Source organism: Fukomys damarensis, unplaced genomic scaffold (assembly GCF_012274545.1).
Source record: "Fukomys damarensis isolate Sample0158 unplaced genomic scaffold, DMR_v1.0_HiC HiC_scaffold_6, whole genome shotgun sequence".
Lineage (NCBI taxonomy): Eukaryota > Metazoa > Chordata > Mammalia > Rodentia > Bathyergidae > Fukomys > Fukomys damarensis.
The window spans coordinates 32,329,124-32,340,344 of NW_022900918.1; the positions used below are offsets into that span (position 1 = coordinate 32,329,124).

The 11,221-nt window shown below is 39.9% G+C and overlaps 1 protein-coding gene across 24 annotated transcripts in view; it reads right to left on the reverse strand.

The window, feature by feature from the left end:
• Positions 1 to 888: 888 nt before the first annotated feature.
• Dock9 (dedicator of cytokinesis 9) overlaps positions 889 to 11,221 on the reverse strand; it is a 216,531-nt gene continuing 206,198 nt past the window's right edge. For 23 of the 24 annotated variants that reach the window (XM_010604588.3, XM_033760955.1, XM_033760957.1 and 20 more), the window contains 4 exons: positions 6,692 to 6,882; positions 3,842 to 3,942; positions 3,594 to 3,732; positions 889 to 1,627 (listed from right to left, as the gene is read on the reverse strand). In XM_010604588.3, coding sequence (XP_010602890.1) covers positions 1,505 to 1,627; positions 3,594 to 3,732; positions 3,842 to 3,942; positions 6,692 to 6,882 — 554 coding nt within the window. In that variant the 3' untranslated portion in view covers positions 889 to 1,504. Of the gene's footprint in view, positions 1,628 to 2,745; positions 2,754 to 3,593; positions 3,733 to 3,841; positions 3,943 to 6,691; positions 6,883 to 11,221 lie in introns of all 24 variants that reach the window. The other variant, XM_019204600.2, reaches the window with a different exon arrangement.

Sequence of the window (11,221 nt, forward strand, 5' to 3'; positions counted from 1 at the left end):
GCCAGAGCACAGGATGAAGCATTCATCCCAGCCCTGCCGAAGTATAAAAGCCCCAAACCAATTTTTTTTTGGGGGGTACTGGGGATCAAACTTGGGTCCTTGCACTGGCAAGGCAGGTGGTGGAACCAGAACCACTGAGCTAAATCCCTGGACCCCGAGACCTGCCTTTCGAAACCATGTCATGGAAACGTCCACAAAGCAGAGAACTGGTGTGATGCATCCCTCCTCAACTTCAGTAATTACTAACATTTTATCTCTCTTGTTTATCTATTCTCTTTTTCCTCAAGTATTTTAGAGAAAATTTCAGCTACCATGTCATTTCACTTTCACAGAATTTCAATTCTCTTGGGACTGTCAAATAATAAATACCCAGTGTTCATTACCAGAAAATCAGCAATGTTATTTTTAATACAGATGTGGTACAGAATGTTTAATTACAGCAGGGCAGTGATTCCAGTTAAATAAAATTAAAAATTTTTATTTCCCCAAATATAAAATTACTAAATTAATGTCTTAAAAGAAAACACAACATGGTGAAAGCTTTAAATTATATCCCCATTCACCACAGGATTTATGATTTATCAATCACAGATTCCATCATTTTGGCAAAAGGATGAGATCTTTAAGTTTTTAAACCTAAAATAGCAAAGACTGTATACATCTCTATATTGCACTTTTCTTTATGTACAAGAATAAAACAGTAAAGTCAGGTGTATTGCATATACTAAGAACAGCACAAATTTGTCACAATTAAACTTAATGTGGAAGCAGATGTATTAAAAATGTAGAAATGTAATACATGTATATACAGAATGCTGAGACTGTATTAACAAACTGTATGTACACAGTGACATATTGTACTACTTTTCACTTTTTAGCATAGTTGTGTTTGTGAGTACAGGCCTTTGGTTCTAAACTGCTTGACTAGTTTTAAGCTCTCATAGTTTCTTAAGCTTTCCTATGTTTTAAATGCAAGGAATGAGTATAAAAGCACTAAATCTCCTCGTTCACTGGTACAAAAATTACAATGATCAGTTCCCTTACGTCATCAAAAACTAGTCACAAAAATAGTTCTTGTATTCACCCTGAATGTACCACAGGGAAAAATAATATTTTCAAGATTTTCCAGCTTATTCCAGAGGCAGAAGACCCCTGCTTCAGTTTCAGTGCTGCTGTCCCTGCTACATCCATTCTGGAATACTTTTCTTCTTTAGGCCATTTATTTTAATACTACTCTGTAAGGAAGAATAAAACTTAACTCCAGCTTAACACATCTCTGTTAAGACACGAGGAAAACTCTGAATATTGCCACTGAAATTTAAAAAAATATGCATACCCTCTTCCAACTCCGGTAGAAAATCTGCTATGAAATATCACAGTCCTTGTTCCCTTTCTCTCCCATTCCCCATGGCTTCTCCCAGTGCTCGGTCTCCCCAGTGATTAGCTTAGAAATCATCCTGAGTTTGCAATGACAAAGTCTCCGCACATGGTCTACGAGGAGAAATCACACAACCGAGGCCGAGCTGGTCAACCCATGAACCATTGTGCTTGTTGGAGTTCCACTGATGGCATTGAAGATGTGAAGGGAGTTCGGCAAAACACTCGTCTTCTCCTCCAGGGGGCAGATCTCGAGGCACAGAAACATAACATTACCAAAGCATCAGGCCCCAAACAGACATTTCTCAAAATAGTGTGTTCCAGGTCACATGCACAGCCTGGCATCCGGTGGTCGCTCCACTACTAACGAATAACGGTGCACACAGATGGCGTGGCTTTGGCAGTTTGCAGGGAGAGGGTGTTTCAGCTTATCTATTAAATAACTATTTTCAGATCAAAAATGTAAGGAGAAAGTCAAGAACAACATGTTTTGTTTCCTTTACAAGTTAGTGAATGGAGAGCCTTCTAGGCTCATCAGATCTTAAGGTAACTTGAGGTCCAGCTTACAACTTGATTGGGACATGACCTTGCCTTGTCCCTTTAAAAAGGCCTTTATTTTTTGGTACTGGGGATCAAACTCAGAACCTTGTACTTGTGAGGCAGATGGTGGAACCACTGAGCTAAATCCCTGGCCCTAGGCCTTTTGTAATGAATTTGGACCATCTCTGTTTCTTTCCTGTCTCCTTTTCCGAGAGTCTTAGAAATTTCCATCCTGGGTAAGAGACTGGTCACCGTCTGCCCCGAATAAGATATCTTTTCACAGCCAGTGTCATTGGGAAGGAATCTGAGTGTAGGACTCAATCACACAGAGGCTCTTCTGCAAACACAAAAAGCAACTATCCCAGCTCACAATCTTTTTGTTTAAGGGTTCAAAGGGGTTTGTTTAATCTTCACTCTATTTGACATAATGGGAGGTTCAAAGTACAATTAGAGAGCAAATCACGCAACTGATATCCATCTAATCTGGGATATTAAGTTTCGGCCCATAATTTCTTCTGATATCCATCTTTTCTAGCACTGAATGCTGATGCCTATTGATTAAGCTGTCCATTCTATAGGAATCTGGAGGTTCCATGAAAAAGACCTTAAATTTTCTCCATGAATTTGTTCATATGAGACCCCCTCTCTTTATGCTTACTCACACATTCATTTGTTCAACAGTTAAATACTTTTTAAAATGTCCAGAAGAGGGGTGCTTTCCTTTGTATGTGCACTGTCCAGTATTTCTTCAAATTCAGAAATAACTTTGTGTGAATCAATTTAGATGACTTAGTTTATCAGAAAAATAAAATTTAAAAATGACATTACCATCCCATCTGAGTGCGTCAGCATGGAGGAGAAAAAAAAGCAGTAAGTTAAAGCTTACACTTTGCAATCAATGGAGTTTCCTAACTAAATCGTCATGTGATAGGACAGCTGATACGAAGGGCTTCCACTCTGCACGACCAAAGGACCATAATGTAGGAAACAAACAAGGCCCCTTATGTACGATCAAGGTGCTAATGCTACTGCTAAAGAGTAGGACAGTGACTCAGATGAATGTGGGTGACACTCTGACATTCACTTAGTATACCTGTCAGATGTCTCTCCTCATGACAACTGAGCCCACACAGAAAATGTATACGGGAATTCATATAGACAAGAGCAATGAGATCAGGAAAGATAGCCACAATGAGAACAAACAAAAATAAGTCACCACAAGAAATCCCCTGGGGCTTACGGGTGAGCTGTAAGTCATCCCTAACAGAATGACTCTATTTTTAATTGACAAAAGACATTTGATGCTACAGATATCTATAAACTAGGCTGGTGCACTTTGTTCTTTCAAAAGATTAAGTGTACAAATAAAGATGTAAGAACAGTGCAGCTTCACTTGACTGGATGGGATAGAACTGTTAAAGTTATGAAATGCAGCACCTCTAAGAGCAGCAGTGAGGTGGATGGTGCTTTCCCAGGTTGTTTCAGATAATAAATGAGAAATCGGTCAGTTGTTCCCCAAGTGAGCTGGGTGAGGTAGCAGGAGTGTGGCATGTTACTTTTTCCTTTAGAAAGGAGATTCTGGCAGGATTATTATGACAGGGTTGTATCTGAGATCCCCGTGAATCCACATTCCCCAAGTCAGAACTGCCAGTTGCCAGAGCCAAAATGGCACTTACCTGCTCATGCATGATTTCGGAAAGCTCCTTTGCCATTTCCCTGTAGTTGGCCTTCATTTCTTCCTGATATTCTAACTGGTCTTCTTTAATCAGGCGTTCATTTACTGCCAAGGCTTGCCCGCAAGCTTCCACAAATTGCCTGAAATGGGGCAGGAGAGGACATAAAGGTGCACAGAGGGAAAAGAATGAGCCTAACTGGTGGCATCTCTTTCCCAAAGGAGCACAGACAAGATTGCAGTCTGCTTTACCTGAAAACTTCCTTTAGCAATTTCACTTTATTGTCAGGATATCTTTTTGTATTCATGTCATCCAAGAAGGCTCGGGCATATGCTAGGGGGCCAGCATTGACCTAGATAAAGAGAAAAGATTTTAATTCATGTTAGAAAATTACCATGATCACCTACTTGGGTTTAGCTGGCATGCATTAAAGCTGCTGTCTGAGTGAGATGATCATGGCTCTGTCTTCCATGAACTTATGACCCAGGGGAAACCATGAATAAAGGTTACACTGTCACACATCAGATGATTCTGTCATCTTGGCCACCTTTGGCTCTTGTGATGAGCGTTCACTTCAGGGAAGATGGGATCAAGGCTTGGTAACTTAAGTTCCTGCTCAAGTCTGCACATTTAAAGGCTAGATAGGAAGAAGAATCTTCCAGGTACCTGAGAGAGCTTAGAGAAGGACTCACTGTATGATTTTTTCTGAAAGGTTTTGGGGACTTGGACAGAAAGGAGGCAGGAAAAACTGCCTGGGTAAAGTTTTATTAATAGTGTGGGGGACTTCAGTAGTACTGGCAAAAGAACTAAGCCACAAAAATTCACTCCAGATGTGAAGAGATGGAAGGGTATAAGCCATAGTGTTCAGAGGTGGGACCTCCGAGATAGCTGATCTCCTATGATAACTGATTGTCTATGGGCAAGACTTGGCATTAGGCCAGATGTGTGTGAGAAGCATGCTAGCGTGAAGATGACCCAAATGGGTAACTATCTAAATGATACAAGATGGTATTTTTTCCAGTACTGGAGATCGAACCCAGAGGTGGTCTACCATTGAGTTACATGCACAGGGCACTTTTCTTCATTTTTTATTGGTGATAGATTATTGCTAAGTTGCCCAGGATGGGTTTGAACTTGCAATCCTCCTGCCTCAGCCTCCCAGAGTAATGGAATTACAGATGTGTGTCACCCCACTTGGCTGACAGTCAATTTTAAAAATACACAAAGAGGAAAGTTAGTGAAAGCTCAAAACTATAAAATAAGATCTTGGTGTGTAGTGTTGAGATGGCACACAGATAGCTCTGTCCTGTAAAGAAGCAATCCCAGTGAGCCTCTTGGTGCCAGCATTACATAAAATGGATAAATAAAATATGCATAAAATGCATAAATAAAACAACAGAGTTAAAGCCGGGCATGGTGGCGCATGCCTGTAATCCCAGCACTCGGTAGGTTGAGGCAGGAGGATTGCTGTGAGTTCGAGACCAGCCTGGGCTACATAGTGAGTTCCAGGTCAGTCTCAACTACATAGTGAGAACCTGTCTCAAAAAACAAAACAAAAACAAACAAACAAAAAAACCCAACAGTTAATTTCTTGTGGCCCAAACTTTGTTGTTATCTGTGTGGGCACAAATATACACTTAATTTCTTTACTTCAATATGAAACTCTTTGTTTTCTAAGACACCTGGGCATTTTATAAAATTCAAAGGCCACCGTCAAATGGCAGGGTATATTCTGTCCTTTAGAAATGTCAGTCTGTCTGGTTCCAACCTTATGGCACCAGCACCCCTCCACTGGCTTTTGACAGACTGATGTTCCCAGGTCAACTTCAGCACATAATCTTTTCAACTAGAAACATCTCTAAGTACTTCTGCGGTCAATGATATTTACAAAAATTTTAGGCAGCAACTCATGGCTCTTTAACTGTGGATCTGGTGAAACATTGACAGAAACTGATTTCAGAAAATGAATAAAAGAAATCTGAATCTATAAAGTATATCTACATGTAACTGTCATAAACTCACTCACTTGAAAGAGAAAACAATATACAAACATGTGCTTGAATCACTTCAACACATCTAAAACTACAACAAAAGGGACATACTAGTCACCAGATGAAGGTGATTTCAAATTTATCAATTACCTAAAAGATCTTATAAAAGTAAGATAACTTTTTAAAAGATCTCTTATTGAAATGTAATACATTAACAGAAAAAGAACATGTAGCATAAGTATTGATGTATCATAAGCTTGATGACTTTTGTTTGTTGTCTTTTTTGAGACAGGGTCTTACTATATATTCCAGGCTGGCCTTGAACTTGTGGCAATCCTCCTGTGTCAGCCTCCTGACTGATAGGACCACAGCTGTGTGCTTACTTGATGACTTTTATAGCTTAAGAATACTGTAAATCAGAACCTAGATCAAGGTGAACTTTTCAATAAATGGTGTATGCCATATGAATGGTCATATGGAAAAGTATATCATGGTCTTTAAACTATACCACATACAGAACTCAATTCCAGATGGACTGCAAATCTGAGTGTGAATGCTGAACAAAAGAGGAAAAAGCCAGGGGAACATTTTTAACTCTAAGAATAGAGGCACAGATTTCTTAAAAAGGACACAGAAAATGCTACCAGGAAAGGAAAAACTGATTAGATGGGCTATATTGAAATGAAGACATTTCACTAATTAAAATACCATTAAGAGTGAAACTTAAGGTGCTTTTTCAGATGTAATTCTGCAACAGTTTTATAGGAAAACCTATTACTATGCACCCTTTTTATATTCAAGACTCTTAATGTTTCAAACTAGGAACTGAGCATTCCCCCAGTTACTGAAAAGTCAGGGCACTGTGGAGAGGGGTCTCTCGTCCCCAGCAGGCAGCCCAGTGAGGACAGGTCACAGGTAAGATTGGGAGGAGGCCGTAAGGCTGTCATTCTGTCTGATATTAGAGAAGCTAAACAGACCCCAGGGAAGGTAACGGAGTCACCTGGCAAATCAGGGTGTGGCCTAGACCTCGCTGGCATGGGAACTTGAGATCCCTAGGCACAGGACGCTTTCCCTCTCTGTCCTCAGGCTGCCCCCACCAGGCTCACTCACCTGAACGCTCACGCTGCCCTGGAGTTTGAGCTGCAGTTTGATCATGTCCACGTCTGCCGAGGAGCAGAGCTGCCGGAGCTCAGCCACTTTCTTACTCATCTCGTCGATGGCCACTTCAATGGGGTTCAGGTCAGTGTGATGCTGGTACATGACAGGGATCCGCTTCTTCACGTAAGGGAAGCAGTGTATCGCTGCAGAGGAAAGAGGCCCAGAGTTACTTCACAGCTCACTTATCTTCACTGCTGCTAAGGCAGAAATAATTACTGTTCCTATTTTACAGATAAAGAACCCAAAGCTTGCCAAAGACAGTGGCACTGGAATACTGTTTTCCTTTCTAATGAAGCCTGTTTAAAGACAGGTTGTACCATAAAGCCAGGAGAGTTACTATCCCTTTACTGTGAGAAGTATGTCTTTGAAAAAAAATCATTTCATCATTCTTTGCTCAAATTTTTCATTCAAAAATGTCCTATCGTTCTTGGAAGTTGTGAGATCTGAATGAGTGACTTGGTACAAGATGACTTTGACAACATAAAAAAGACTAAGCAATTTTGGGATATTATAAAGCAGATTAAGCCCTGAAGGTAGTTATATAAAAATATTTTTGAGAAAATTTTCTTTTCTCCAAAGAGAAACCTTGAGTCTCATGCAAAATCTGCACAAATCTGAAAAACTAAAAACAAACAAACAAAAAAAAAACAAGAATATATTTCCAAGCATAAAATTTCAGAACCAGAAATTAAAACTGTTGGAATTGCATTAATAAAAAGGTATTTTGAAAACCACTGTAGTGTGTTTCTTGCTTCTTTATATAGTATACAGATATGTAGTATCTTCATTTAATATATATATATATATATATACACACTACCCAACATGTACTTATGTACTTAAAAAGATTTTTTTTTAAACAGGCAAAAGTAAGATGAGAATGAATTACGAATTATGTTCAAATTTTTACTTTCTAGCTTGTGGGAGGGGAGGTTTATTCAAGAAGGACTTATTACAAAATGGGAAACAGAATTACTCCACGGGGTCATCTCCTGTAAAACAGTTCTGATGGGCCCAGTCATCTCTGGACAAGCTGGAAAAAATGTGCAATCCAAGGAACCTCCTTGGGTTTATATTTAAAGGCTTTCTATTTTCAAAATATTTTATCAGCTGAAGGTCAAGAGTTTCTGTCTCTTGTGTCCTTGAGGGTACAATTTTTAAGTGGCAGTTTTGGAATTAATACATTCTCTTTAAATAAAGGTTCCTTTTACAGTGTAACAAGAACCGGGAAGCAGTGTTCGAATCAGGGTTATCTTCTGTTTGGATAAATCAATATTCTATTTAGAGTAGAGCTACTGCATTCCCATTTGTAAATGAAAAAGCAGTCAGAGTAATGTTTCATGAGGCCAACAGTCATGCTGCAACACATAAAATCAGTGTCAGAGTATGTCTGAGAGCCAAGGTATGGTAACAGTATTATTTCAGCTATGAATTTCCTTCGTAGAACTGCTTTCATTGTGTCCCACAGATCCTGTATGTTGTATTGGCATTATCATTTCATTGTAGAAATTGTCTAATTTCTTCTTTCATTTCCTCTGTGACCAATGGTTGTTCAGCAGGGTGTTATTAATTTCTATGTGTTTGTGAAGTTCTTGCAATTTCTTATGCTACTGATCTACAGTTTAATTGCACTATGGTCTGATAATACACAGGAGATTACTTCGATTCCTTTGCATTTACTTCAGCATGTTCTATGAGCTAGTATGTGGTCTATTTTGGAAAATAATCTGTGCAGACACTATTATTTCAGAAAACAAAACAACAAAAAAACACAAAAACAAAAACAAAAATACACCCCCCAAAAAACAATCCCAAAGGTAATGCTTGTGAGGTGTCCATAGATCACACTGATTACACTGATTGTGAAAGTCCTGAGCCACTGCTTGGGACAGGAATTAGAGACTTTCAGAGAAGGAAAGGTACAGTAATACTGCTGCTCAGTTCCTGTGATCTAGGACACCCCCCAACCCATCTCCCTATCCCTGCCTTTCTTGCTGGCCTCACATCCACTCCTCTCCCATGGGCTCCCTGGGGTCAGCTACATGAACCCTTTCAGTTCCTGAAAGCTTGGGGACATGGGCATCCCAGCCACTCTTCACCTTTCAAGTCTTGACTCAAATGCTACTTCCTCAGTGTGACTTAGCTTGGCTACCCCATTGGCGCAACCCTCCCCATAACTTCATATTCCCTCTTCCTTTGATTTTGTCCATAACATAGATTGTGCCTAACAAAGGTTTGCTTGCTTCTTGTGTTGACTGTCATCTGTCTCCTCATGCTGGCATGGAAGCTACTTAAGGCCACAGATCTGCTCTGTGATTATATCAGGTGGCAGAGGCTCAACACATACTCTTGAATGAAGCAATATATTACTGCTCCAGAGACTACAGAGGAGAGCCCTGGGCGGTAGACCCTCAGGTGGCTGATGTAGAAAGCTACTATGTTAATTTTGAAGGGCCTGCAAGAGTGATTTGCGGCCCTGTAAGAAGGAAGAGGAAGGCACAGTAGATGTGAGTGTATGAAGTGCTCATAGGGAACAGGAGCTGGTGGGCAGGCAGACATTTCCATCCTGAGCAGGAGTCTGGGCTTTGTGCAGAAAACTTTGGAGCAGTGATTAGGAAGAAACTCCTCGGAGAAGTTTCAGGAATAAAGGAAAAGTCGGATCAAGTTGTAAGACAGAGGCAGACTCAGAAACTTGCACCTATCGAGGTTAGGGAGATCACAAGGCTTTCAGAGGATGGCATGAGTGTAGTCACCTGAATGGGAACTATCCAGAGGGCTGTACCTCTTTCCCTGCAGAGGGCAGGGAAGACTGCTACACTTGCCAGGCCATAGGTCAGGTTTGAAAGAATACAATGGAAGATGAAGCTAGGGGGTTAATAACTTAAGAGAACTTTCAAGTTCAAAGGACCTCGTGTGTGTGTTTTTAACGGCTGACCTAGAGCAGTAATGGCAAACCTTTTAGTGACTGAGTGCCCAAACTACATCCCCAAACCCACTTTTTTATCACAAAGTACCAACACTGCAATTAAACCTGAATACTGAGATTTTATTTAGAAAAAAAATTATACATTAACATCTTCTGTCTTAAAACCAAAATAACACGCATACCAGAGGTTCACCACCATTGACATAGAGATTACATATTTTTAGTGACATTTTTATTACCCTTTCTCTAAATCTTACTCTGCCTAGCAATATCCTATCCTTTTGATACTTTGAGATATTTTAGGTAAAAAACTGGACGTGTATATGTGTACGTGTGTGTGTGTGTGTGTGTGTGTGTATGCACACATGAGCTTTGTTGTACTATAATCCCCTTTTACTCATAACCCTCAAAGGAAGAGTTCAATAGTGGGTAAGATCTAGCAAAAAGAAGTACATTCTTTTTCCTCTTGATTAAAATTTACAAAGTTATTTAATACAGTGAGATAAATGTTACAGGAAAAGAAGGGAGAGCGAGGTTCAGGGACCTACCCAAGTTCACACAGTGGGGTTGTGACCAGTCTGACCCTCAGGCCAGGCTCCTGGCTGCCCCTGCTTTCCCAGGCCCAAAGGTGTGGAAAGTGTTTATTTCCTGAGCAACCAGGCTTGCGCCTGCTTTTCTCTGCACTGCAGTCACTCTTTGTCCTGAGTTCTGACAATAGAGCTTTGCTTGCATCCTTTATCTAATCTCTAATAGTTCTCTATCAAATGTAAACTGTAACCCTGAAGCATATTTGCAGGGAAAACACCCTCTCTTATGAATCAGTGTGCTATCTCAACAATAACCATGATAAAATACACTGACTTTGACCCAGTAGTAAACTAGTTCTTTTGTAAATCAGCAGCTCTCAAATGAAAGCTTGTGTCAGAACCCACCCTCCACCAATCCTCAGGGTTTGCTGAATACAAATACACAGCTTGAACTCATCCCTGAAGTTTCTGATCCAGCAGATTTGGGTTGGAATCTAGGAATTTGCATTTCTAATAAGTTCTCAAGGGCTGCTGATGCTGCTGAAATGGAACCACGCTTTGATAACTACTGATTTTAGGAATCAAAAGTGAAGTCAGTGCCGCCTGCCTCACAAGTACAAGGTCCTGAGTTCAATTCCTGATACCAAAAAAAAACCCCAAACCAAACCAAACCAAACCAAACAAAAAAACAAAAAAATGAAGTCAGATAAACACTGTACAAAGAAACACTGAAAGCTGATAATTCTCATTCAATATTCCATCAAGAAATACAGTTACCTTACATAGAATTTGCGGAGGGATGTGCTTTAGAAAAACAATGTATTTACATATGGGGAGAAGCTAACGTTTAAGTGAACAATGCTGTTTGTGCTTTACATGTTGTCTTCTTCTAAAAACAGGAGTAGGGACACTTTAGGAATATAGAGTTTTTTTCCTTTTCTACTTTATCTCATTTCTTATGCTGGAGGGTGGAAAAATTACTTGTAATGCCATCCTGAAGTTACTTTCTTCCTTTTTTTTTTTTTTTTT